This window comes from Rousettus aegyptiacus, unplaced genomic scaffold, assembly GCF_014176215.1.
Source record: "Rousettus aegyptiacus isolate mRouAeg1 unplaced genomic scaffold, mRouAeg1.p scaffold_m13_p_6, whole genome shotgun sequence".
In the NCBI taxonomy this organism is placed as follows: Eukaryota; Metazoa; Chordata; class Mammalia; order Chiroptera; family Pteropodidae; genus Rousettus; species Rousettus aegyptiacus.
The window spans coordinates 111,363,456-111,388,951 of NW_023416309.1; the positions used below are offsets into that span (position 1 = coordinate 111,363,456).

Sequence of the window (25,496 nt, forward strand, 5' to 3'; positions counted from 1 at the left end):
TGGGAGAGGCAGCTGCTGAGGAAATAAAACGCCCTAGAGAAAAGGGCTGTGTCTGTGCACATGTGCCCAGGACAAACAGAACTTTATTCCTCTAGTAAACGTCTCCGTACAGCCCGGCCTTCCTGACCAGGAGCCAGAGGGGGCCGGGCCTGGCCGCTGCCCCTCTGCACCGGGGCCCCAGGGCTCTTCCTGAGGAGACCCCAATGCCTCGTACGGGGGCGCCTCACTCCGGCTCACAGCTCGAGTGCCGGAGGTGAAAGGACCACATCTTCCCCCTGTCCCCCTGGCAGCGGCCACACTGCCTGCCTCCTTCTGACCTGGGGTCTGGCTCAGAAAACCCAGCCGTGAGGGCCAGGAGAGGCGGAAGAAAGGTGGGCTGACCCCTAGCCGCTAACCCTGATGCGGGGGTGTGCGGGGCCACCTCTGCAGCAACGTGTGGTTGAAAAGGGGAAGGACCCTGAGACGATATGACGCCTGTGGCAGCAGCAGGCCTGGCCACCTCCTCCAGCCTGAGCGAGGCCTAGGCTGGCCCCGGCAGAGTCGGGGGAGCACACTGGCCCTGCTGGGCAGCGGTCGGTCATCTCTGTGGGTCACACAGGCCGTGCCAGTCAGCTTCACTCTCGCACCGGGCCCGGCCGTGGAAAAACCGCCTGATGAGGTTCTGGGCCTCTTCCTTCACTGCAGATTCGGGGCGGGGGAATGTGAGGGCCAGTCCCCTCCCTGCAGAGCCCCCCAGGGGCCTCCTGGCCTGGCAGTGCTGGCACTTACCGCTGCTCCCAGGACAGGGCCTCTGCGTTAAGGAGTGCGACAGGTGGCGGGCAAAGGCTTTAAACAATTCCTGGGGACAGAGGGTGAAGTGGAGCAGGGAGCACGGACCCCTGCCCTGCCCCCGCCCCCAGCAACCTATAGCCGCGACCCAAGGTCAAAGCACACCAAGGGAGGGGGCAGCTGGCCTCAGCACCGGCCTGCGTCCCCTGTGGCTCACGCTCCCTGCACCCCCACTGCACCCAAGTGTCCCAGGCCCGGGGACACCTGCCCTACCTTGGATGCAAACTTGCCCTCCTTGTAGAAAGGGGTTAGGCACTGGACCACGACGTGCGCAGCCACCTTCAGGGAGACGCCAGGAGGTGGGAGCTGGCGGGAGGCTTGGGCCGTGGCATTCACGGCGCCCTGATCACTGGCCGAGATATTGTGCCGGGCCTCAGCTAAGACGGAGGCACTGGCCGAGGGGCGAGGCCTCTTCTGAGCCTGGCTCTCTGGGTTCTCCTGGGCAGGGCCATAGTGGAGGGTCACTCTTGGGCTCCCTGTCACTGGCCCTTCCCCGCCTTCCGGAAGAATGGGCTACAGCACCTGCTGGCTCCCTCCAGCCCAACGCGACTGCCCCCGGGATGTGAAAAGATGACATTCCCCGAACCCCTAGCCCAGAGCGGATCAGAGACCAGCCTGGTCTGCAGGCCCTCCCTCCTGCCACCGCCTCGTCCCTGTCAGTACCTGCAGGGGTCTGGGCCGCTTGCCCCTCTGCGTCTCCTTTGTGAGGGTAGGTTGGCCTTCAGGGGGCCCCTGGTCTCTGAGAGGGCGGGCACTGGCCGAGGGGAGAGCCGCGTCAGAGCCCCAGGTACCAGCTGTGCCCTTGGCCCAGGCAGCCCTACAGAACCCACGGTAGGAAGGGCCCCAAGCTTCAGAGGACTGGTTAGCAAAGGGGATTCCAGAGGGCTCCAGGACTACCTGCACCCTTACCTTGGCCCCAACCTGGTGCGCTCCTTCTGGGGGCAGGCGGCCAGACGTCCCAGGGCTCCATCCTCCTCCCCTGTGTACTTCTCTGGGGTCACGGCTGGCGGTTCCCGTGCCCCCGCACAGGAGGGGCTGGCACCTTCTGCCCCTGGGGCTGAAGTGCGTGAAGCTGGGCACTCGGCCCTTTGGCAGAAGAAGCGGGCGATGCTCTGAGAATCCTTGCGGGCCGCAGTGGCTAGGAGCTGCTGCTTCTTCTTGGTCCTGGCCCTGGCAATGGTACTGCCCCTAGAGGGGCCTTTTGCCTTCTTCTCGGGGGAGGGTCCCCCACAGTGAACACTGCTTCTGGGGGCCTCTCCTCTGAGCCTAGGGCTGGGCTCACTGCTGTCTTCACCCTGGAGGTCACCGGGCCGGCCGGGGGGCTCCTGCTCTCCTCCCCGCACAAGCTGGGGGGCTTCCCCCTTGGCCAGTGTCTTCTCCATCAGCTCTGTGGCCGTCTGGAATTGGCAGGCGCCTTTGGGGAACCCAGCTCCCACCCGCTTGGGTTTGAGCTGTGAGGAGGAGAGAGGGTTCTGACCGCCGGGCCCCCTCAAGGGCACTTACTGGCTGGTCCAGGTATGGCCGCGCTGGTGGGGCTCTTGTGAGTGGGGGTAAGGCAGGTGGGAGAAGCGCTGTGGGGCCGGAGGGGTACAGCTGGCAGAGCTGGGGCGCCCTGGGCCACCCTTGGACCAAGGCTGTCACGCCAGGAGAGGGCCAGACGCTGGGCCCTGGCTGAGGGCGCAGGGAAGTGGTGCCTTTCCCAGACCCAGGTCTGGGGTGGATGCCAGGGCACTGCTCACCGAGTACACCTGGGAGGCCGGCCGGATGTCATACTCAGTGGGCTCTGGGGGCTCGGCCTGGGCACTGCACCTCTTGGCATCGCCTCCCACGTCGTACAGCTGCCCATCCTTGGAGGCTTGGTGGATCTTAGCCACCTGGGGCGGGGACAGGCAGGCACGCCATGATGCCCATAGCTCCTGACAGCCCCCGACCCAGGCTTTCCACAGGTGGGTTTCTGTGGCCAGTGGCTGCAGGCAGCTGGACACGGGACAAGGTCTAGTCCTCACGGGACTGGCTAGAGGTGCCTCTGGCTGGCAAAGAAGGGAAAGTCGATTCCATCCCTGCTCCCAACGAGTGGCCTCTTGGGTGGGGGTGGGCTCTGGGCTACCTGGGGGCCGAGGGGCCCACCTCTCTCACCCTGGCCCGTGAGCGTGCCCCACCCACCCCCGCCTGGGGCCCACCTTCTTCAGCACGCTGGCCTTGTACAGGTTGGCTGCCTTGGCGTGCTGGAATGTGTCATGTTCCAGCTCCACAGCCGTGGCCCGGAGATCGAGTCTGAGGGTAGAAATGACCGTGAGGTGTCAGACAGGCCTGAGCTTCTCCCTGTTGAGCTCTTGTTAGATTCTCCGTGGGGACCCTGGAGATGGTTTGGGGCCTGGTGGGAATGGCCGCAGAGACTCCGGGGGCGTCAGCAGGTGAGGGGCAGAGATTGGGAAATGGATTCTCGGGGAAACCTGTAGCCCCTCAGTCACTGACGAGTCTGCCCCCTACTGGGGGTGTGGGGCCCTGCATCCCCTGGGAGTAGGATGGGCCGCCATCTCGGGAGGGGGCATCCAAACAGGCCCGGGGGGGCCCAGGGTTCCAGCGGTTTCTAAAGGGACAGGAGCTTGGAGAGCCCTCCCCAGCCCCCTGATCTGGGACACTCACCCGTCAGTGGTACCTGTGGCCTGGCGGTTAGTGCTCAGAGCCTCCTCCAGAAGCCCCAGGCAGTGCTCACGGGCCTGCACGCGGAGAGAAGCCGGTCACAAAAGCCTCGAGGCTGGGGGGCAGGTGTGAGGAGCCGCCCCCATCTCTTACCTTCACAGTGAGCCTGGGGATCTTCCTGCTAGAAGCTTCTTTCAAGGGACAGTCTTCATCTGCGGGGGAGAAGGGGTAGATTCTTCCACTCTACCTTCTGCTCTCAAGTCCCCAACCCCCCCTAAGGAGGCACCCCCCATCCACACCCTGGAAACAGCCCACAAGCCCCTGTGGACATTTCTGCACTGACCTGGGGGTACAAATTCTTCCGTCTTGGGGTCCTTGCCCTGGAAGATCACGGGAAGGGCCTGTGAGGCACCCTGGCCACTGCAGGCTAGCACCCAACTCAGCACCAGAGAAGGGCTGAGGGGTGTGAGCGGGAGGCCACCTGGGACCCCGCCTAGTCCCCATGCCTCACCTTGCGCAGACTCATCTGCTTCTGGTAGAAGAGGTTCCATTCCCGCTTGTGGATCTCATCTCTGCCCTCGTCCCCACTGCCTCCGGAGCCTTCATCGTACCTAGGGGACAGGCTAGGCATGAGCAACCCCAGCCTGGGCTTGGCCCTCCCCCCGCACCTCTGGAGGGGCCGTGATGTCCCCGATGCCCTGGTAGCTCAGGCGGCATTGAAGTCCTGACCCAGAGCAGCCCACAGAGCGGAGGGATGGGCTGTGGCATGGCGCTGCCTCTGGTTTGGCCTTGGCACCAAGGAGAGCGTGCCGGACGACCTCCAGGGGTTGGGGGTCCCTGGCCTCATAGCCGCTCACCTGCTGAAGCCCCTGGCGCCTCTGCGGCCTCCCTCGTAGAGCTCAGGGTCGAAGCCATTCCTCTGGGAGGGCCCGATGCAGGTCTTGCTCCAGCTGCTTCTTTGCTCCAAGGCGTCCAGCTGCTTCTGCACAGCTGCAGGGTTCTGGCAGTGGTCGCAGCCTCTGGTGCAGGTGGGGCGCGCATCCCCGAAGTATTTGGCAATAGCAGCATGGCGGCACCTGGAGCAGGCAGCAGGGCAGAGGCAAGGGATGAGGGTCCTGGCAAAATTAGTTCTCCCGGGCCCTAAGCTTGGGACTGTGTCTGGCACGGTGACCGGCACTGTGCTAAGCACGGCGTTCTCATCCCACATGTGAGCCTCACAGGTATCTCGGTTGCCACTTTACAGATGAGGACAGTGAGGCGAAGGCGCTTTCCCAAAGTCAGGTGGCATGGGGGCAGGGGGAATGCAGAGCCATAGTGCGACCCCGGTTCTGTCTAACTTCTCTATGGACTACTCCGTCCTCTGGCCCCGCCCCTGTCCTCTGGCCTCACCCCCTCTGCGTCCTGGGAGGAGCTCCAGGTCTGGGTGCGAGACCCTGCCGCTGACCCTGCCCCCTTGGGGAGAACATCTGACCTCTCCAAGCTGACGCATGCTCGCCTGTGACACCGTGCGAGAGCGCTGGCCCCTAGGGCTGCGTGCGGCCGCCGAGAAGCAGCTCTGAAGCCCGGCGCCGGTCTGGGGCCCTTATCATGAGCGTTCCTCCCCCTTTTCTGGGGGTGGCAGAGGGAGGGAGCAGCAGGAGGTGGGCCCACCCTGACCTCAGCACTCAGCTCTGCTTTGGTCTCTTAGTGACCTCTTGTTGTCCCCAACAAGCCTCTCTGCCCAGCCCAGTGTACACAGCCGGGGCGGGGGACTGCCCGAGGGCAGGAACCAGCCGGCTTTGAGAGCTGGCATCTCTGCTAGTCACTGGCGAGGCAGCGGGGAGATGCAGCCTTGGTCCTCATCACATCTTCTACTGCCCCGTCGTGGCCCCTGTGGGGTGCCAGCCTCTAGCTGTCTCTCCTATGACTCCCTAGGTTGGGGGCAGTTGGTCATGGGGGCAGTTGGTCATGGGGGCGGGTACAGAGGCCCTGGGATCAAGGCCCTTACAAATGGCCTGTCCAGCCACAAGATGTGGCAGAGGGTGGGGTGGGGTGGGGCAGAGCCGTCCAGGTGCTACATCCCAGCGACATGAGCAGCTGGTGTCACGGCTCTAAGCAGAACTCCTCTCAGTGAGAGCGCTGCAAGAAACGCATCAAGCAGCCGAGACCCTAAAGAGCAGGCTCCAGGGACAAGATCTGATTGTTACACAGGCCCTAGGAAGCCTGGTCTCAGCGACTTCCCTCCGTCTGAGTGGAGAACGCAGCTGTGAACAGCCCGAGACCATAAGGCCAAGGCGGCCACCAGAGGGCACTATTCCCATCGCTTCTAGAATCAATGTGTAATGCACTCCGTCAACTGAGTCTGTCTGTCTGTCTACACAGCGGCTGCCTGTCCGGCCTCTGGGAGCCTCTGGCATCCAAGTGGTGTGGCCACAAGGCTGGCTTCCGTCCCCTTGCCCTCCCCCAAGCCCTGACTCACTGGGGTTTTGTACTTGCACTCAAAGGGCTCCATTGACAGCTCGCAGATGCGGGCAGGGGGCAGCTCTTGTCTGCTCCAGGCACAGCCTGGTTGGCTGCGGTGGCACAGGCAGCCAAATGTCAAAAAGCCTCGCTGGCTCCGGAGCCTACTTCTGCCGGCCAAGCCAGGGGCGCGGGGATGGCCCAGCAGACTCTCTGGCAAGGAGACCAGCAGCTTCCACTCTCCTCCAGGACCCAGGAGCATGAGGCACCTCCCCAGCAAGCAGGCCAAGCAGGGCCACTCTCAAGTCACTCAGGACTCTCAACTTCTCCCACAGGATGCCCCCAGGGGGGTGGCTGCTTGGGTGGTCTCGCACCTCCCTCTGCCCCCACTGTTTACTTTCCCTGGAGGCCAGAGGGAGGGGCCAGCTGGGGAGTCCCCTGAGGGATAGGTTGGGGTGGTCAGGGATGCGGGCCCAAAGGCCCTCCTAAGGGTGGGGTAGACGCCAAAGAGCTGGGTGCTTGGGGCCTCCCTCCCTCTCCACTCCACATCTCAGCTAGAACCTCCCTGGGGTCATCTTTGCTAGGGAACCAAAGTGACCTCCTCTTTTATCAGCTCACAACCCAGGACCAGCCCACATGGCTTAGCAGGCACCCACCAGGAGGGAGAGAGAGAGGGGGAGGGAGAGGAGGAGGAACAAGAAGGGAGGGAGTGGCCCCTGCAGGGACCTCCCCAGGACAAGTTCCCAGCAGGGACTCCCTGACCATGCCCGCGGAGCAGTGGCGCTGGCTCTCACTGCTGTTGGTGGCCGCCCCATGTAATTTGACACTTGAATCTCCTGGATGACCAACAACAAAAAAGCTGAAGCAGAGGCAGCAGCTGGCTGTCGGCCGCCACCAGCCACCGCTCCACTCTGAGAAGAGGCGCTCAGGGAGCAGCGGAGTCACCAAAGAGGTGTCTGCCAAGGAAGGGAAAGGTGGCGGTGGGCCAAGGAGAGGCTCAAGGAAGCTGCCTGGCATCCAAGCACCTGCAGTCGGCCTCCCCCTCCCCGCCCAGCTCCAACACCTGAGCTCCCAGGTGAGTGGCCACACGAGGGGGAACGAAGTGAACTGAGCAGCAAGGATCCCCTGCCCCAAGGGTAGAGGGCCCCAATTTACCCTGAGGGACACACCTGATCAGTCTCTGGATGGCCTCTTGTTCAAACCTGGGCTCTCCTTTGGCTGGGAGCCAGCACTGGGGGACACAGGCCTGCAGCGCTCTGTGAGGGTGGCTTCCTCCCTGTGTGCTGAGCAGGCAGAGGGGCCCAGGGCATCCGCTTACTCTGCAAGTTAGTTTAAGCTTTTGCTATTCAGGGGGCTTAAATGAGGGATTTGGCTGCCCAGGCTCGGGAGGGAATAATCACCTGCCCACTAAGCCGCGAGGAGCAAGGCAGAGCCCTCCCTGTCCCTGCCTTACCCCAGTCCAAGGGGCTCAGGCAGGGTCTGTCCAGTTATCTCTTAGCTCCCGGGATGTGGCAGGACCCATGGAAGCTCTGCCTATTTGTGTCCTAGACAAGGGCAGCAGCTGCCATCTCTTGTGAGGGGCTTGGGCCACTCACTGCCAAGTGTTCTCAACTCAGGGTTCTGCCCAGGTGCTCCTCCCTAGGCCCATTTAGATCCCATTGAGCCCCCAAATCTCCCTGAATCACGAATCACCAGAAATGCAAGGGCCTGGCTCTAAACCTGGGGGAAAAGGTGAGGATGGCAAGACTGAGGCTAGGGGAGGGTCCACCCCGGTAGCTGGCCCTCTGCTGCACCTCCGTAATGCTAACTTCAAGGTAGGTCTTTGGGCAGCATGGAAAATGGCCCTCCTGGGCAGGGTCCCAACAGACGAGGCTGGCTGCCTCCCCGTCTTCATGCCGGGGCTAAAGTCTCCCTCCCCACCCCCTTGATGTTTTCCCCAAACCAAACAAGTTAATATCTACTTAGAAAAACAACGATCCAGGGAAAAGTAGAAAGCAAAGGCCAGTCCAAGTGTCCTTGGCTCAGCAGCGGCCGTGGGACTTGGCCTGGGTTGGTGGCCGGGGAGCCTACACGTCCTGCAGTGACGGGTAACGCACAGTGGAGACAGATGCTGGGTGGGAAGGTGGGCGAGGGAGGGCACAGTGGTGAGCCTGTGGCTACCTCTGTCGGCTCTTACTCCCCAAGACGCTCCAGGCAGGCGGGGAGGAGAGTCCCTGCGCCCCGAGGACACGGGTGGGTGGTCATCCCCTGAACGCAGTCCATGAGCTGGGACAGAACGGTGATGCCCTGTTTCTGGGGCTTCAGGACAACCACCAGCAGCAGGAAATGCCTCCTCCTGTCCTGGAACACTACAGGGCTGGGGTGGCGGGGACCTCGGAGGGTCCCAGTATGTACGTCCCATTGCAAGTCAAAGCCAAGGTAGAAGGGGGCGTCGTGGGCATCCCTGCCTTGCTGGTCAGGCCTCTGGACCTCGCAAAGCGACAACTGTAGGTTATTATTCATTCTAGTTTCTTCTCAAACAATGTCCTGGGGGCAAGAGTGGCTGAAAACCACCCTGACAAAAACCACAGGGGCAGAGCAAGAAGCCGTGGGGGCTACCGACACCCTGGCTTATCAGTCACAAACACACCCACCCGCTCCGCCGGGGGAGCCGGGGTATCAGTTTTGCAAGGAGGAAACAGGGAAGCTTCAGCACCAAGTGGCAGCTGTCTGGCCTCCAGGATGCCTGCCTGCTCTGTCCAAGGTTCTCTGAGCCAGGAGATGCCACACACAGAAATGTTTCCGAGTCCCTCCAGCGGTACCAGCCTTCTCTGCCCTGCTGCTCACTTTTCCCCCTCCACTCACTGCCGCTCCAGCAGGGAGCACCCTCTGCAAAGCGCCCCGCGCCTTGGGTTCCCTGGTTCGCAGGCAGGAGGTACAGTTTTAGAAGGAGTCTGGCAGACCTGACATAGAAAGATGGACAAACAGAGGATTCTCACTAGCCCCGCCGGACCGCTGCCTTCCTCCCTCCAAACTTGGGGAGGTGCAAGGGAGTAGCCAGTCCCAGAGCACCCACTGTCCCCAGGCCACAGCTGGAAACACTTAGGGCTCCCTACAAAGTAACTGAGGGGCACAAGCCACATGGTCACCTGACAGCTGCTGGCTATATTGGGCACCAGGCGTCACGTACCCCCTTGGCCTTGCTTTAAATAGCCCACTGGGAAGACCGCCTGAGACCTGCTGGAATGTGCTTCTCCCGTTAGGAAAAAGAGGCCCCTCCAGCTTCCCTATGTTCCCCTCTAAGGCTCCTTACGCTCCATCGCAGGCTGGAAATGACAGAACATCAACTGAAAAGCCAAGGGGGCTTGTCTTCCATCTCTGGGCCAGAACGGCAGCGGCCAGCGCCCCCGCTCCCGTTGCCGGTGCAGACGGGATCTGGTGAGCAGCCCTGGATCAGACCCCGGGGCTGGGTGCAGCTGGCTAACCCAGGTCTCCCAAGGCCCTGGGTGCAAAGCCATGCTGCCATCCACACCCACAGCCCCCTGCTGGTGTGGACTGACAGTCTTCCCAGAGTGGGCCCGGGTCCTCTGGGCAGGAGTTGGCAGCTTTCTGATGTCATGACCCGTGCAGGACGGCCGACTTTACAGCCAAAGCTTCTGATCAACAAATCCCACATTTCCTGCCTGCATTTCTGCTTCGCTCAACCTAGGCAACTCCCCACCCCCCACACCCCCCACACCCCCCACACCCTCAGCTCTGGAGATGAGCCCCTCAGACTAATGGGAGGGGGCGGTATCTCCACACCGCACCCCTACCCATCCCTCCTGGGTCTTTGGGCGTGGGAGCATAAGTGGAAAAGCTCTTTTAAGGAGTGCCTCTGAAGGCTACATTAGGAAACGCAGGCACGGGGCCAACCGGGCTGAAAAAGCCAGCCCAAGCATAGATGAAGAGGTTGGGGAGAGAAGCAACCCTGCTCCTCAGCCCTGTACAGACTGTCCCCCAGAAATGAGACCAGTGCCTGGGCTTCCATCCACCTGGGAATCTGGGGAGCAGGTCGGCCCACAGGCTCCAGAATGACGGAGGGCCCACCCTCTTCGTGCAAGCCTCCTCCACTGGTCAATGGGAGGAAGTCTGGTGAGACCACAGGAGGGGGGGTCCTATGATCCAGAAGGAATTTGGTGGACCCGAGACAGACAGACACACCAGCTCTGTTCCTCGGGCCTGACGTGAGCGGCGCCCCAGGCTCACGAGGGCGCGCTGGGGCTGCTCAAGCAGAGCCCGCCGCCTCCAGAGGGCTCTGGGGCCCAGGGCCGATCGGAGCCCACTGCACTGACGGGGTCCTCGGTGGGCTGCTCCTCGGCTACTTGCAGTCAAAGAGGAGGCTGCTGGAGACAGGCGCCATCGAGAGACAGGGCGGGGCAGCAGGGAGAGTGCTGGCCACGCACCTGTCTGTCGTCAGAGAAGTCGCTTCCTCTCTCAGGTCTGTTTCCCCATTTGTGAAAGGAGGGAGGCGGGCATTCTCGGATTCTGTGTCCCAGTACACTTGAAAACTGGGACCCCGAGCTCCTCCACGGAAACATGCTGACCTGCTGACCCTGCGAAGCGGCAGGAGAGCAGCTAAGGGACTCTAACTCCAGAAGCCTCCCACTTTTGACAGGAAACCATCTAATTTCCCATGGAATCGTCACCGCCTGCTACCCCATCACTTAAAAACAGCTCCCCATTTCCAGCTTGCCCCCTTCCTTCACCTCACAGGCCACAAACGTCCTAGAATGTAGGACACAGATGAAACTCCCCAGAGGTGTTTGGGGAGGGTCACTGACAATGTACAAGGCGGCGGAACTGTCCCCAAAGGCTGCCTCGGCTCTCCACTGGCCGGACCCCAGCCAGGGGAGAATCACATGTGCTGGGCGCCTCCCTCTGCCAGGCTCTGCGCTGCCAGGCAGTCAATCCCGACAGCCTTGGAACACAGGCATCTTATCTTTACGTAAACCGAGGAGAGAAACTCAGAAATGAAGTGACTCATCCAGTCGCCAAAGCGGGAAGAGAAGAGGTGGCATTCAAATCCAGGACGATTCAACTGCTCTAAGAGGAGCAGCTGACAAACTACTAGAGATCGCTTTGTGAAGAGAGAGATGCAGGAGGCTCGCGCCAGCTGCCTTCCAGGGCCTGAAGGGCTGAGGGGCAGGAGTGGGCAGAGTGTCCTGTGTGTGGCCACGGATGGGACCAATGGGGTCAGCAGGAGGCCCCACCTTCTGAGGATCAGAGCTGCCCCAAGAAGGGACGGGGTGGGCTGTGGTAGCGGGTGGGGCTCCCACTTCACCCAGAGGGGTCCAAGCAAAGGCTGCATATCACGGGGAGGGCAGGGGCCAAGTGCAGGGTCGAGGTCACAAGCAGATGACCTTCAGGGTGGTTCTAAGGCAGCTATGCTGTGGCGGTGCTGGGCGTGACCAGCTGCGCAGGCCGCAGCCATCTGGGGAGAACCACCTGGCTAAGTGCGGGACGGAGCGGCAGCAACTAGAGCCTAAGGTCTGGCAAACGCCCCTGACCACCTGTCAGCTTCCCTTGGATCAGCACTGCCTTGGTGAACAGGTTTGGGCTGGGCTGGCACAAGGCTGTCCCGGTCCCTCTCTAAAGAGGTGTTGGCTCCCTGTGCCCACAGGTGAGACAGAATGGGAAAGAAGCTCTGCCACACAGCACGCCGACTCACAGCCTCGGTCCCCCAGACCCCCCAGATGGGAAGAGGCTCTGGGTCATGGGGCCTGCAGGGCTGATTTGCCGCATACCTGGGGCAGGTGCGGAAGCGGAGGGGCCTCTCCTGGTCAGGCCAGAGGAGCAGGTCTGAGCCAGCGGGGAAGGGAGGTGCCGGCTAGACTGCTCCCTGGAACACCTGACCCCATCCTGAGGGAGGACCCCTCGGGAACAACCGAAGGGACACACTGTCACCTCTTCTTCCTCACAGGAGAGCTCCATATGAGCAAAGAACCTGGGCTGATGGGAGAGGTAGGGGGCGCCAGGGAACTCGGACCATCTCCCCCAATCAGTGGTCAGCTATAGCTGACCCTGGCGAGAAGCACCCCCCAGACCCCGATCCTTCTGCCCTCACATACAACGAAAGGCGAGAGTACCAAGCCGGACTCCTGAGGCCCAGTCTCCCTGCTGGGGAACCTGGGTCCTGAATGACCCGGGGGCTACCAGGGGAGCTGTACCAGTCTAAGGCACCCTGGGGAAACCTAGGATTGGTGTCTGAAACAAAGGAATGGAAATGAAGTCACCCCACCTTGCAGTCAGAAATGCTGGCCAACCTTGGCTGGCTGGCAGCCTCCTCAGTGCCCAGCTCTGCTGAGCGACCCCCCACAGCAGGCTCTCGGGCTCACTGTCATCACCAGCTTTTCTCCGCCTGGGCAGTGACAGCTAGGTGGGGGCTGGGGACCACCACTGAGCAGAGGGGGCCCCACTGGCTCACTTGCTCCCTCAGGAGTCACCAGAGGTGTGATGGGTGAGACCTGACAAACTCGTTTTGCAGGCTGTAGGGTGAATGAGAGGGCGGATTCTCCGGAGCCAGCCCAGTGGGACTCAGGTCCTCTCTCTGTTTGGCACAGACCGGCAGGAACCCCAGCGGGAACCGGGCTCAGCATGGCAGCCACCAACTTTGTGCAGGAGATGAGCCTAGTGGGTGACAGGCTGCTGCTCAAGCTACAGAGGCTGCCCCAGGCCGAGCCCGTGGAGATCGTGGCCTTCTCGGTCATCCTCCTTTTCACAGGTCAGTTGGGACTCTCAGATTCTCCTCAGTGCCCGTGGCTCTTCCTGGGTGTCCCCAGGCAGAAGAGAAGCAGGTGTCTCTTGTGGGGAACCAAGAAATTTCTCCTAGTCCTTTGACATGCTGCTCAAGTGCAGGGGTGGGTAGTCTTAGGAACCAGAGGCACCCCAGCACCCTCAACCCAAGGATGAACGGGGCAGAGCTATGGGAGGCGGAGGAGGTAGAACATGGAGGAGGTTGGGCCCTGGTGGCCGGCAAGGGGACGTCAACACCTCTCATCAGACCCCCGGGCACTTCCGACCAGGAAGCCAGACCTTTGGGCAAAGGCCCTCCCCACTCCAACCTCCGAAGGGGCTTCTCTGGAAGGAGGTGGGTGTTCTTTCTCTTCCCACCTCGGAGTTTCTAGTGCCTTCTGCCTCCCTCCCCTGACCCTTCAGCTACCGTTGCGCTGCTGCTGCTGCTGGTAGCCTGTAGCTGCTGCTGCACTCCCTGCTGCTCCTCTAAGCCGAGAGGCAGGAAGGCCCAAGTTCGGCCCATGACCCCGCCGTGAGGGATGGAGCGGTGACCGTGGAGAAGCTGGAGAGGAGACTGCCGGAGCCATGGCCCAGGTGTCAGCTCGGCCCTGCAGCCGTCGCCCCTCAGGACCAAGATCCACTCTCCCAGCTCTGGCCCTGCCTAGGAACCGGAGGCTTATTGGGGACATAAGGACTGCCATGGCCACAAGACTGCTGCCTGCCAGCGAACAGTGCCAACGTGGAGCTGACCGTCTCAAGGACCCAGTAAACTGCCAGGGTTCTTGGCCTACCTGCACTTTGTAACAAAACACAGAAGTGGGGTCCCCAAACCTTGATGGGGAACAGCGCACATCTGTGGGGAGCTGGCCCTCGGGTTATGCTGACCCACGCTGAAGAGGAACAGGCCAATGAGAGGGACTTTGTGCCACAGCTACTGCCTGTTTTTCCCGCAGTAAAAGCTTTTTGGTTATATGTCTGCGGTGCCAGACTCCCCGGGCTGGGCTCTGTGCGTTGGCAGGGCGACGTGCCAGAATCCCAGGGGTGTGGCCAGTGACTGTCCTTTCAGGCCTCTGCTCTCCCTGTGCCCACGAAAGCTGGGAAAACACACAGGCAGGAATGCCGCACGGGAGGGAATGCCACGGAACCAGTGGAGGGGTGCAGTGAAATTCCTGTCACGCACTAGTCGCTGACCAGCCCTGGCTCCCAGACGCCCGTTCTGCAGTGATGGAGGCTGTGTGGACCCCAGGCAGGTGCTGGCTCAGACGTGCCGCTTAACAGTTTCCATTGCCATTATTACCTTTACCCTGTACACCCCATGCTAGCGGGTGCAGGTGCCTCAGTCTTCCCAAACTTCTGGGGTAAATGGAGAGAGGTCAGGCCCCTAGTACTGTCCCGACCCCTTCGCCCTTTCCCCGCGTGTGTGCCAGATTGTCTGGGTCCCCAGCTGTGTAACAACAGACAGTGACTTGACCTCCGGAGCCACGTTTCCTCCCTGTAAAATGGGCTAATCCTGGTGACTGCCTCCTGGGGGAAGCGCACGAGGATCCACTGAGATGACCAAGGCTGCGCACTTGGCACAGTGCCGGGCAGAGCCCGAGAGCTCTGCGGACAGACGGGAGTAACCCATCCACACGGAGGGGCCAAGGGGCCGACCCAGGGCAGTGCAGGGCTGGTCCTGCTGAAACGCGACACTGCCCGCCTCCCTCCCTTCAGTTTACTCGTCCTCCAGAGACATTTCCAGGTAGAGCTGCAAACCCAGGAATGACCATAGGGCAAGCGGAGGCTCCATGGTACCTCCCGCTCCTTCCCCATTGGTCCCCCAGAGCCACAAAGAGGTCTGACTTTTTATATGCCTGTCATCTTGGCCTGGGCTCTGGCTGCCTGAGGGCAGAACCCCATCCCTCCAGAAAACAGGGAGTGGGGAGGGGATGCCAGCCCTGCCACTGGCCCCCTCCAGCTGGCAGGCAAGGGAGAGATGCTCTCACTCTGGCTGCTTTCAGTTCCTTGTGTCCATGGACTTGTCTGATGGGTTTGGTTTGGGTTGAAGACCCAGAGAGGAAGTGCTTCCATACAAAATAAAAGAAATCCAAGAGTCTGCCGGTACCTTCCAGCCCACCCCTACCCCCCAAACAACAAATGGGATTCAGAATAATAACAATGATGATGATGATGATGATGATGATGGTGGTGGTGACAAGGCTTATACATGCTCAGGCATTGTCTTAATTTTGATTAAATTCATTTAAATATCACAACGTTGATCCTGTAGATACCATTATTACCCCCATTTTAAAGATGAGGAATTGAGCCTTAGTGACACTAGGTGACTTGTCCAAGTTCAACCAGCCAAAAAGTGGCAGAGCCAGCCTCTGGGCCAGCTGGCTGCAGAGCCCCTGTTTGCAGAGCCCCTGTCTGCCACACCCGGGGCCCCGAGGCCTCCAGCCGCAGTGGATTCCATCATCCCCCATCAACTAGCCCTATGTGCCAAATACCCACATCCTAAACCGGCTCAAAATAACTCCCTGTGAGTGGGTGGGGCCCAACTAGGTCTCCCTCCCAGAAGGAAAACACAGGGAAGGTGGGAAGGAGCGGATGGGGAGCTGGAGGGTCCCTGGTAAGCCCTGGGTTCAGGAGCTGCTCCAACAGCATGGCAGCCCGATCCCCTGTGACTTTTCTTTAAGCAAATTTCCATCGGCATCAAGAATGTCCCCTCCCGAGGGTGGCTGAGCCTGAGCCTCTTTGCTAGAAAAGATTCCGGCTTCCTGGTCCGGCTGCCAAGAGGTGGAGACGACGGACGGCCCTGGGCACCGACAGGCTGACTGGCCGGTTTATTTGCATTTCCTTCTCTAGGCCGGGTAATAGCTAACTGCTGAGGTCCAAATAAGATGCTGTCCCTGCCTCGGAGGTCTGACTCCTCCCCATTCCTTGGTAAACTGGCACACACTGAACCCTGCCACCAATGGCTCCTCTGGCTGTCGGGCCAGGTCCTGGGCAGGCTTCGCTGCCACTCAGCTCAACCGAGCAGATCTGCTCCAGCAACCACTGCAGCCTGGCGCACTCCCAACAGAGGCAGCTCCCGCCATGGGTCTTCTCTGGGCAAGACGCGGTATGGAGAGCAGCAGCAATTTCCCCATGTGGGAAAGAAGAAACAGAGAGCCACAGCAAGAAAGGCGGTAGCCACAGAAAGGGTGGCCGCAGGCTGTCTCGGGCCCAGAGAACGTCTGGCTGACTCTGGACACCACACCTCCCCGGGCCCCTGCCACAGCACCGGGGCCAAGCCGCCCGCAGCGTTTGCCTGCGGTCCCTGCCGCAGCGGCCTCGCCAGTCTCTTGATGCCGCCCCCGCACCAACTGCGGCCTCTGTGCCACCACACAGCGGTTTCTCGGTTCCTCAATAGGGTGTCGCTCTGCACTTAAGATCTGTGCATTTCACTGTCTGCATATTACACCTCATCAGACACCAGAGAGGCCACCGGGGCAAGAATCTCAATGGCAAAACTTGGCAGAGAACATACAAAATGGTGTTCTCCTAAATCTGTTTTCTTGAACATTAACATCTAAAAGCAATCTACAATAAAAGTCTTCACAACAACCGAGATATCTGCTTACGGATAATACCAATTCCAGACCATAAAAACCCGAGGACTAATTTTGTCCTTAAAAATAGCCTCCTCACTCTCCTTGGGACCTGCTGCTTGCCATGGAACCCTGACTCCTAATTCCAGTTCTTCCGTTGTCCTCCCGTCCAGGAAAGTACTCGTGGCCCGGGCCAGGTTCTGCCAGATGCACCAACAGCCCTCTCTGCCTCCTCTCATCACATTTCCCTCCATGGTGATCATTTCAGTAGAATTTTCTGATCGGGGTCAACAATTAATTGAAAAAGTTTAAGCAACATTTGTGTATACAACTCATGCACTCTCTACACACCTCATTTTAAACTGAAACATACACACGGCCGTCTTGTTGATGTAGGGCCAGGGTCTTGTCTTTGAGTGTGGGTCTGCTGACCAGAGTTCCTGTACTGTCTATTCGCTACTTTTGGCTTCTTTATAGCAGAGAAAGAACTTGAAAGCATCTATGAAGAAATCTGAGGGTGAAATCCTTCTGGATTTTTATAAAATGTTTACAGTTGTTTATGACAAAATATCTTACCAGGAATATTATTTGTGATTTCAAAATCATTCCAAAGTGGTCAGATAGGTATTTAGAGAAACAGCTGTCTCTCTACTCACTCTGAGGCACAACCCAGCTTCAGAGCTCAGGCTCTGCGCAGCTGAGCTGAACAGCTGGGTTCAAAACCCAGTGCAGTTAACTTCTTAGCTGCATGACCACAGGTAAGTTGCTCAACCTTTGCGCCAGACCCTCAACTGCAAAACTGGGTTGTAGCTATTCCTGTTGCTTCATTTTATCATGTAATTATAATAACTGCCACAGACAGGTTTAGGAACAAACAGCTTACTCTTGCTAGGCATCCGACTTAACTGATGGAACAGAAGTACAAGGGTGGCTAGAGACCAGCCCGCTGGCTGGGAGCACTCAGCAGGCCCAGGGCACTAGTCAGGGTGCTTTACAGAAGGAAATGCGAAGCATCAGGTAGGCCAGGGGTCAACGAAGCCCGTGTCGGTGAAGAAGGACTTTGCCGAGCTTGCTCATCACCTGTCCCCTCCCACCTGGCTGCCCATGAGAATCGCCTGGCGAGATTTACAAAGTGCGGGGCTCTGACGCATCCAGAGGCTGATATAAGTGGTAGGAAGTGAGGCCTGGGCACAGGCATTTGGAAGAACTCCCAGATGATTCTGCAAGCTGGGCTGAGGACCAGTGCGCTAGAATGCAGGCTCTGGGAGGGCGGGGTCTGCCTCTCGTGGTTCACGGCGTGCCTGGCGCAGTGCCTGGCCACAGCTGGCATCTGAATCCTGTCTCATAAAGGAGAGGAGGGTGGCTACCAGGTTTCGCGTGCCAGGGCATCACTCCATTCCCACTTCCTATCACACCAGTGAGGAGGAACCAACCACGCGAAGCCGCTGAGAGGCAGACAAAGGCCCCAATGGAGAAGTTATGTCTCCACAGGAAACGTGGGCCTCCACGGTAATAAACACATCCACCCAGAAACTAGCTCAGGAGGGGCCAGCGGGAGCGGGGGTTAATCATTCACCACGAGACAGCAAGGGAACAGCCTGTGTGGCAGGTCTGGCCTGGTTTCCCGAGCTCAGGGCAGGGCCTTTCACTCAAAACGTCACTAGAGGGACAGTAGAGGGAGGACTCAGCCATAGGTGAGGTGGCCAGATGGCCTGTCTCTTCCCCTACCCACTCCGCAAGTCTGACTTCTCTTAATGAGGACACCTCAAAACATGTACCTCAAGTAGCTCCCTGAAATGACATCACAAAAGGACAGAACGCAGCAGAGTGATAAGTCTGAAAGGCAGTAAAGGCCCAAGGGTTGCTAGGCAATGGGCCCTAGCTCATCTTTGTTTGCTCTGGTGACAATAACGAGGTCTGGTCAGGGCCATTTGGTAATGAGAATACCTTTTCCTCCAACAGTTGCTTCTTTTAGTCAAAGTGCAGCTCTGGTCACCTGCTGGCCTCTAGCTCAGGCCCCCACAGTGTGGGGCTGACGGCTTACCCTCATCTGCTCTCTTAGGAAACAGAATCAGGTAACAACTGCCTCCTTCCCCTTCAACTGGCTACAGGCTTGCAGCCTGCTGCTCTTGACTATGTTTCTAGAAGATTAGTTAGTCCTGTTTTCAGCTGCCTCCAAGGAAGTTTAGTGAGGTCTTAGCTTCAGTCTGTCCACTCCGCTGCAACCATGTTCGTCTCTCAAAATGTTTCCCAAATGTTTGGCAATTGAGACAGGAAAAATAGGAAGGATCGAGAGCAGTGCTTTTTAGATTCTAGCTGAGTAGCTCTCAGGGATAGGAGAGGAAGTCTGCGCTCGCAGCAGGGCAGTTAAGGAAAGGAGTGGAGGAGCCAGACGTCACCTCCGGAAAGAACCCAAGTCCTTGCTGCTGTTTCTGCAGAGGAGGAAGGTCCATTCGTTGCTTGCTGGAGGCCTCGAGCTCAAAGACCCACCATCACTTCAGTGTCTACTAGCTGCTGTCCCCTGAGATTGTTCCAGAGGGTGAACTTGGAGGAAGGGGATGGAGAATAGCACCTGGGCCAGGGCCTTGGAAAGGACCCGGCACTCAGAGCCTCTGTCCCCTTTTCCAGGTTCGCATGGACACACTGATAACAAAACCGTTGCGCATCTGGAAAGCTGAGTTCTGGCAGAGCCCCTGGGACCTGGGGGGCCTGGCGGTGATCAGCTTATTTATCATCATGGTCCTGTTTCTCACCTTGTTTGCTACTAAATTTAGCACACACTCTCCATCTGAGGTGACTCACGAGCATGAAGAGTCATGACCTGACTCTCAGGGTGCCAAGAAAGGGGCCTCCTGTTACACTCTCAAAACACCACGTGCCTTTCCTTTTAACAGTTTGGAATTAAACATTTTTTATGATTTTATGATGTGCTTATCTTTCCCACTGGACCAAGTACCATAAAAGCAGGGGATGGGTCCTTTCGTGTTCACCCCTATATCCACCACAACCACTGTACCTGGCACAGAGTCAGGATCAACCAATATTTGCTGGTAGAAAAAATGAATGAATGAACAAATGAGCAACCAAACGGATAAAAAGAACGATGCAGGGCCACTGGCTCCCCCGCACAGTAAGCCCAAGAGATGACAGAGCCCAGTTCAATCTAGACCGAAACATGGAGCTGTTCCTTCATCTCAGACTAGGTGCTGAGGCCTCCAGGCCAGAGGTTACTTTAAACCTAATACCGTTCCTTTTGACACTAAAGGATAAAGAGCCCTGTCATGAATAATCAAGTGCTCTTCCTGACCATCACTCAGAGGAAGCAGCTGTACGCAGAGACGAGAGGAAACTCGCTGGCGCCCCACCCTGGCCTCACGCATCTGACACAAGTATCTTTTCTGTTGGTCCCAGGTAGCCCTCACAGGGTCCCACAGCCCCCACGTACCCCAGCTCCTACAATGCTGTCTTTGTAGAAATGTACCCAGCTCTGCCAAAGCCACCACACTGGCCTGGCCCTCGCTGCCAGGTTCCCTCCCTTAGCAAACAGCTGCTTCAACTTCGACCTCAAACCATGACTATTCTTAGAAAAGGGGCAAATATCTGGAGGGGAAGGGGCCTTGTCTTCACACTGTACACCATTTGTGCAACAAAGGAATGTCCAAAGAGCAATTTCAAATCCAGCCACATCGGCAGCATTTATTTCATTCCAGGGCCTGGAAGTCCTAGACGCTGGGACCCTCAGAAGTAGCAAATGAGATAGAAGAGATGAGGCTGTGCAAAGAGCGGCAGAAAGTCTGATGCCTGGACCCCTCAACACTAAGAGGCTCCAGCTCCCTGGCATGAGACAGGAGCAAAAAGGACAGAGCCTCTTGGGGTACGGCAGGGCTCAATCTCTGGACAGCCCTATTCAGAGCCTCAGACTCATCCTGGACAAGAACCCAGCCAAGGTTATTTCCAGCAGAGGGGACTATTAAAATTAGCAAGGACACTTGGCCCTTTCATTATGAGTGCTTTGCTCAAGGAGCCTAAGAAGACCTAATTGAGCACCTCCCTGTACCAGTGCCTGAAAAAGGTTCTGTTTGAAACGGCCGGGTGGTTTCAGGGCGAGGGCGGTCCAGGCCCTACAGCCAACCGCCTCTGCTCGGCATGGGCAAATGAGAGACGGCTGCCTGGAGAAGGAAAGGGCTTCAGTCTGGGTGCCACCGGCGGTGGGAATCAAAACACAGGGCCTGAATAAGCTCCTCCCTGATTTGCAGAGGAGAGTCCCGACGTCTGCCCAACACCAGTACCATGTATGTGATGAGCTTCACGCTTCAATTACCTGGTTGTGCAAAAACCAAGAAGGCACATACATATGAAAATGTGCATGTCACTGAATAGTGGGAGATCTGGGGCTTAGCGGCTTCTGTCTACTACGAGCTTTGTGACCATGACCTCTCTGGACCTCGGTCTGTTCATCTCTAAGTCTAAAGCAATCACTTCTGCCTCATCTACCCCACAGGGCTGTCCAATGAGATCTGGCCAATGAGAGCAGAGGAATCAAAGAGCTTTGCAGATCAAAGGCTACACAAGTGCAAACTGCTCCCTGCTTGTCCAGAGGCTTCCTGGACGTCCCTCACACAGTGTACTCACAGCTGCTCGTGCCCAGACCCCGCCCTGCCACAGCCTGCTTGTCACTGCAGCTATCAGGCTTTTTCAGGTCCCTGACTACCAGCAGATGCAGATAAAATAGATAAGTGGGTTCCAAGTGGGCAGGCTGGTGTTATGTTAGAAAAGCTGACTTCTCTCCAAGCATATTTCCCAACCCCGCCAAGAGATAAGCTGGGTCATACGCCTCTGTTTGGCTTCAGGGTAAGAGTAGCTATTACTCAAGTGAAGCCGGTGGTCCAGCTCAGTGGCACGTGATAACCACAATGCCAATGGCTCAGAACTGGTCACATGACTCAGGCCTGAGTCACTTACGGGGCCAGCCATTCCAGAAGGGGGTGAAGTAGAGTGGATAGACGACCACCCAAAATATTCAATGAGTCCTCGTACCGCCAGTTTCTGGGGGCCTTCCACAGAAGAGGCTGCCTGATAGGAAATGCCCCACGCAATGGCTTTCAGTATGAAGGGGTCCCTTAGTGGCCCAAGGGTTGCCCCTACATTAGCTGGTTAACTAGAAGATGCTGTAGGAAGAAAAGATCTCACTAACACTTTGTTCTGGAAACTCACGAAATAACTCACCCCAATTCTTCACAGAAGGTCACCAAGGCATCAAAGGCCAACAAGGCAGATTTATCAGATGCTTTGTTCCCTCTCTTTTCCTGGAGACAAGAAATGACCATTTAGCAAAAGTCCTACATAGTTGGACCACCTTGTAACCTAAAAAATGATGAAGGAGATCAAACCACATTAAGAAAGCCACCTATGAAACAGTGTCTCCAAACCTGACCATGCATCAGAATCACCTGAGAACTTTAAAAGAGTAACATAGGGCCCACTCCCAGACTACTGAAGTGAACTTTCTGGAACTGGAGCTTTTGAGAGTCGATATTTTTAAAAAGCTGATCAGGTGATTCTCATGCAAAGGCCCACAAACTGGCATCTGGGAACCACTGTGTAATATGATCTAATTTAACAGTAGTAAACACAAGCATGAGTGTGTGTACTTAGATATGTGGGAACACATGTACCTCTGTGCACATGGAAGGATATACTGTATACTAAAATGTCAACAGCAATTACTTCTAAGTGTTGGGATTATGTGTTGCCTTTATGTACTACATGCCTACTTGTCAAATGTTCCTTTTAAAAAATTGTGAAATTAAAAAAATATATACAGAAAAGTAAAGATACAAAAGACACTGGTATCTGAGACATTATCTATTAACTCCCTGCATTTGGATGGTGAATCATCTGCACCTCCCAAATGCACAGAGATACACACATACTTCCTCTACCTCCATTCTCCCTATATGTTTATACCACAATTTCTTCCTGTTAAATCATGTTCCTTATCATGACTATGTCAACACTGTTCAGAGCCAAAGCCTGTGATTACATTTTTACATTTCCCAAGATCACATACTCTTCTACAACTTTGTTTCCCCTGAAATTAACAGCTGCCTTGTTTTCTCATTTACTTAGACTTTGGTGTGTCACTAATTCACCCCCAAATGTTCTGACATCATAAAAATTCATTTTATTAGGGGCCATAGATGGCAGGTTCCTCTTTCGTCTTCGAAAACTTCCTTCCTGGAGCCTTCTGTCCCCCTGGTTTGAGTCCTGGACCACTGTTCTCTAGGCCTGGTGCACAGCTGGCTCTCTGGGACTGCCCTTCCATATACTCCTGGGGCAGGGTCCACATTCTCTTTCTCAGCTTACTGCCTCCGCAGTGGAGAACATCTTTTTTTTTTTTTAATTTTTAATTTTTCAATTAGAGTTGACATTCAATATTATATTTTATTAGTTTCAGGTGTACAGCATAGTGGTTAGAAATTTATATAATTTACAAAGTGATCCTCCCAAAAGTCTGGGACCCACCTGACACTGTACTGTTACTAGAATGTTGTTTGACTATATTCCTTCCACTTTACTTCACCTCCCTATAACTATTTTGTAACTACCAATCTGTAGGAGAACAAGGAGAACATTCTTTAGCAGCTAGCTTTTCAATGTAAGTTTTTTGAAATCTTGAAATCTTGTGTCTGAAAATGTCTTTATCTACCTTCACACTTAATTAATTGGTTAGCTGGGTAGAAAATTCTAGATTGGAGATTCTAGTTTATTTGGAATTTTAAGGCACTTGTTGCATTGCTGTCTCGTTTTTGGTATTACAATGGAGAAAACAGATGCTTTTTTGGCTCCCGGTCCTTCATGTATCACCTCTCCAGAAGCTTTCTGGACCTTCCTTTTATCTCAAATGATCTCAAAGGTCACAATGATGAGTGCAGTGTGAGTGTCTATAATTCATTGTGTTAGTAAGCCTTAAATAAATACTTACACCCAATCACCAAAATCTTTTCCTTGTCTAATGTGAATTTGAGCTAAAAGAGATAAGTTAATCACACTCCCTTAGTTCATGGAAAATGATCGTTTTTGGTCCACGCAAGGCCCCTTCATTCCCAATCCCTATATGCATTCACCTTCTTTCCCTGTTCGTTCATTTATTTAGTAAACGTGTATTAAGCACTCACTGTGTTCCCAGCACTGATCTAGGCATTACAGATACACAGGAAATGGAAGGTCCCTGCTCTCCCGGAACTTATATTTCCATAGAGCAGGTAGAGAATGAGCTGACCTATACTGTTGAAGAGTGATCAAGATGATTTTTTAAAAAGACAAGACAGGAGCTTTCCTGGGCCCTCAGCTATGCCTATTACCCCATGGTGAGTATGTACTGTAATTTCTTCAGCCCTCATTGCTGGATAGTTTGTTTTCCATTTCCTGTCCTCATGAACAATTCTGCCCTCCAGGCCCCTCGAACACAAAAGCTTATGCATTGGCACTTTCATTTCATGGGACGGGGTCCCAGAAATAGGATATCTGGGTCGAGGGGTATTTTACAGTTTACTAGATATTGCTAGATTACTCCTCCCAAAAAAGACTGTAACATCTCATCTTTCTTCTTGGGAAAGTGCTGGCATTGTTTCTTACACATGCCCACAAACAACAGGTGTTAGAGCTCTTTTACGTGTGTGTCAAATCATGTTTCTTTAATTTGCATTTATCTGATTACTATTGAATGTGTACACCTTTGGATGAGCTTTTCCAGGACCTTTCTTTTCACATCTTTTGCTTTTCATTTCCTGTGTTTTATATCACTGGGTGAAAGCTCTCTGTTCTCTTTTATTTGCCTTCCACATCAAATATTTTTCCAGATCTACCATTTAGCTACTGACTTTGTTTATGGTATCTTTTGCACATAAAATTTTTTCATAGGTTCAGAATTTAAAGAAATTTAAGAATTTACATATTCAAATATTTTTTTTATTTTTTGATTTTTACATGTAGGTTCTTACCCTGTCTCTTAAATTAGGTGTTAAATGGGGCACTTTTATTTCAGAAGGATAGCCCGTATGTCAGCACCACCTATTAGACCATGTACTTTTTCCATTAAATTGAACTATTTCATCAAATAAATTTTCACATATTCTAGGACCTATTTCTAATTCTCTCATCTGTTTTACTGATTGCTACTGTATCATATGGATTTGATACAGTGGCATTACAGCATGTTCTGATACGGGGCTAAGCATGTCCCCTTCACCATTCTTCCTTTTCATATTTTTCCTAGCTGTTCTTGGGTTCTTATTCTGGCATAGAAATTCTAAGATTCCACTTTCTAATAAAAGTCTTTTGGGATTTCAAATGGAACTTCATTAGACATTTATATTAACTTTGAGAACTGACAGTTTTATATCTTCTCTTTGTACCTGTTCAGAGCCTGTTTGCTTTCAATAATATGTGAGTTTTCTTCAGCTAAATCGGTGGTTCTTATCCTTGGCTGTCTATTAAAATCAACTGGGGAGCTTTAAAAGTCTCTCATTAATCGTCTATAACATTTGCTTTCAGGTATTTCATAAGTTTTGTTTTTGCAAATTAAATATCCTTTCATTTCCATTCCTAGGTATTAATGGTAATGCAGAGAAAAACTACTGCTTTTAAAAAACATTCCTCTTACATTCAGCCACCTTGCCAGGGTTTCTTATGAATTCTATTAGATTCCTAGCAGTCTTTGGGGTTTTCTAGGCAGACATTTATTGTCATTTCTACCTTCTGGTGTCTTCTCTCCTGTTCTTGTCCTTTTGAGTTTCTATAGATTTTTGTCCTCACATTGTCATTTTGGTGGGGATCTGAAATAAGGACTTGTGTTCAATCTTTCTTCTATGGAAAAGTCTAAGTGTATCCTTTTGCAATTTCACACATTATGCTTTGAGAAATTTATCCACGTTGATTCATGTAGATTTACTGGGTCATTTTTAACTATTTCAGACCATTCCACCGTGTGACGAATCCACTATTTACTTATCCAACACCCTACAGAGGAAAAGTTCAATCTCACTATTATGGTGTTCCAGCAAACATCCCTGTACACCCTTGTACACGTGCAACCTTGTATATTTGACAACTTGTCCATCTAAAAGTGGAATTACTGAATCACAGAGTACAGTATCCTCCACTTACACAAATTGCCTCGTCTCTCTTCAAATCAATCATGCTGGTTTAAATTCCTAACAACACTGCGAGTTACCCTTTCTCCACATCCTCACCAAC

General features: G+C 55.2%; 2 protein-coding genes across 6 annotated transcripts in view; one reads left to right on the forward strand and one right to left on the reverse strand.

Moving 5' to 3' along the window:
* Nucleotides 1-47: 47 nt before the first annotated feature.
* Nucleotides 48-25,496, reverse strand: part of RECQL5 (RecQ like helicase 5) — a 32,203-nt gene continuing 6,754 nt past the window's right edge. Inside the window, exons 7-19 of one of the 2 annotated variants that reach the window (XM_016127767.2) lie at nucleotides 21,465-21,544; nucleotides 4,329-4,547; nucleotides 3,983-4,082; nucleotides 3,815-3,851; nucleotides 3,625-3,683; nucleotides 3,475-3,548; nucleotides 3,009-3,102; nucleotides 2,568-2,702; nucleotides 1,738-2,279; nucleotides 1,492-1,582; nucleotides 1,042-1,266; nucleotides 769-838; nucleotides 48-678 (exon numbers count right to left, since the gene is read on the reverse strand). In XM_016127767.2, the coding sequence (XP_015983253.2) occupies nucleotides 578-678; nucleotides 769-838; nucleotides 1,042-1,266; nucleotides 1,492-1,582; nucleotides 1,738-2,279; nucleotides 2,568-2,702; nucleotides 3,009-3,102; nucleotides 3,475-3,548; nucleotides 3,625-3,683; nucleotides 3,815-3,851; nucleotides 3,983-4,082; nucleotides 4,329-4,547; nucleotides 21,465-21,544 (1,827 nt within the window). In that variant the 3' untranslated portion in view covers nucleotides 48-577. Of the gene's footprint in view, nucleotides 839-1,041; nucleotides 1,267-1,491; nucleotides 1,583-1,737; nucleotides 2,280-2,567; nucleotides 2,703-3,008; nucleotides 3,103-3,474; nucleotides 3,549-3,624; nucleotides 3,684-3,814; nucleotides 3,852-3,982; nucleotides 4,083-4,328; nucleotides 4,548-21,464; nucleotides 21,545-25,496 lie in introns of both variants that reach the window. The other variant, XM_016127758.2, reaches the window with a different exon arrangement.
* SMIM5 (small integral membrane protein 5) lies at nucleotides 6,421-18,857 on the forward strand. 4 transcript variants are annotated; one of them, XM_036222192.1, is made up of 3 exons: nucleotides 6,421-11,684; nucleotides 12,492-12,652; nucleotides 18,201-18,857. In XM_036222192.1, the coding sequence occupies exons 1-3, from the start codon at nucleotides 11,287-11,289 to the stop codon at nucleotides 18,272-18,274; spliced, it is 633 nt and encodes a 210-aa protein (XP_036078085.1). In that variant the 5' UTR covers nucleotides 6,421-11,286; the 3' UTR covers nucleotides 18,275-18,857. The 4 variants fall into 4 exon arrangements, 3 of the variants coding, with proteins under 3 accessions (XP_036078085.1, XP_015983365.2, XP_036078084.1); XM_016127879.2 differs by lacking the exon at nucleotides 18,201-18,857 and adding an exon at nucleotides 13,087-14,918; XR_001594801.2 differs by lacking the exon at nucleotides 18,201-18,857 and having other exon boundaries at nucleotides 6,421-6,985; nucleotides 12,492-12,602.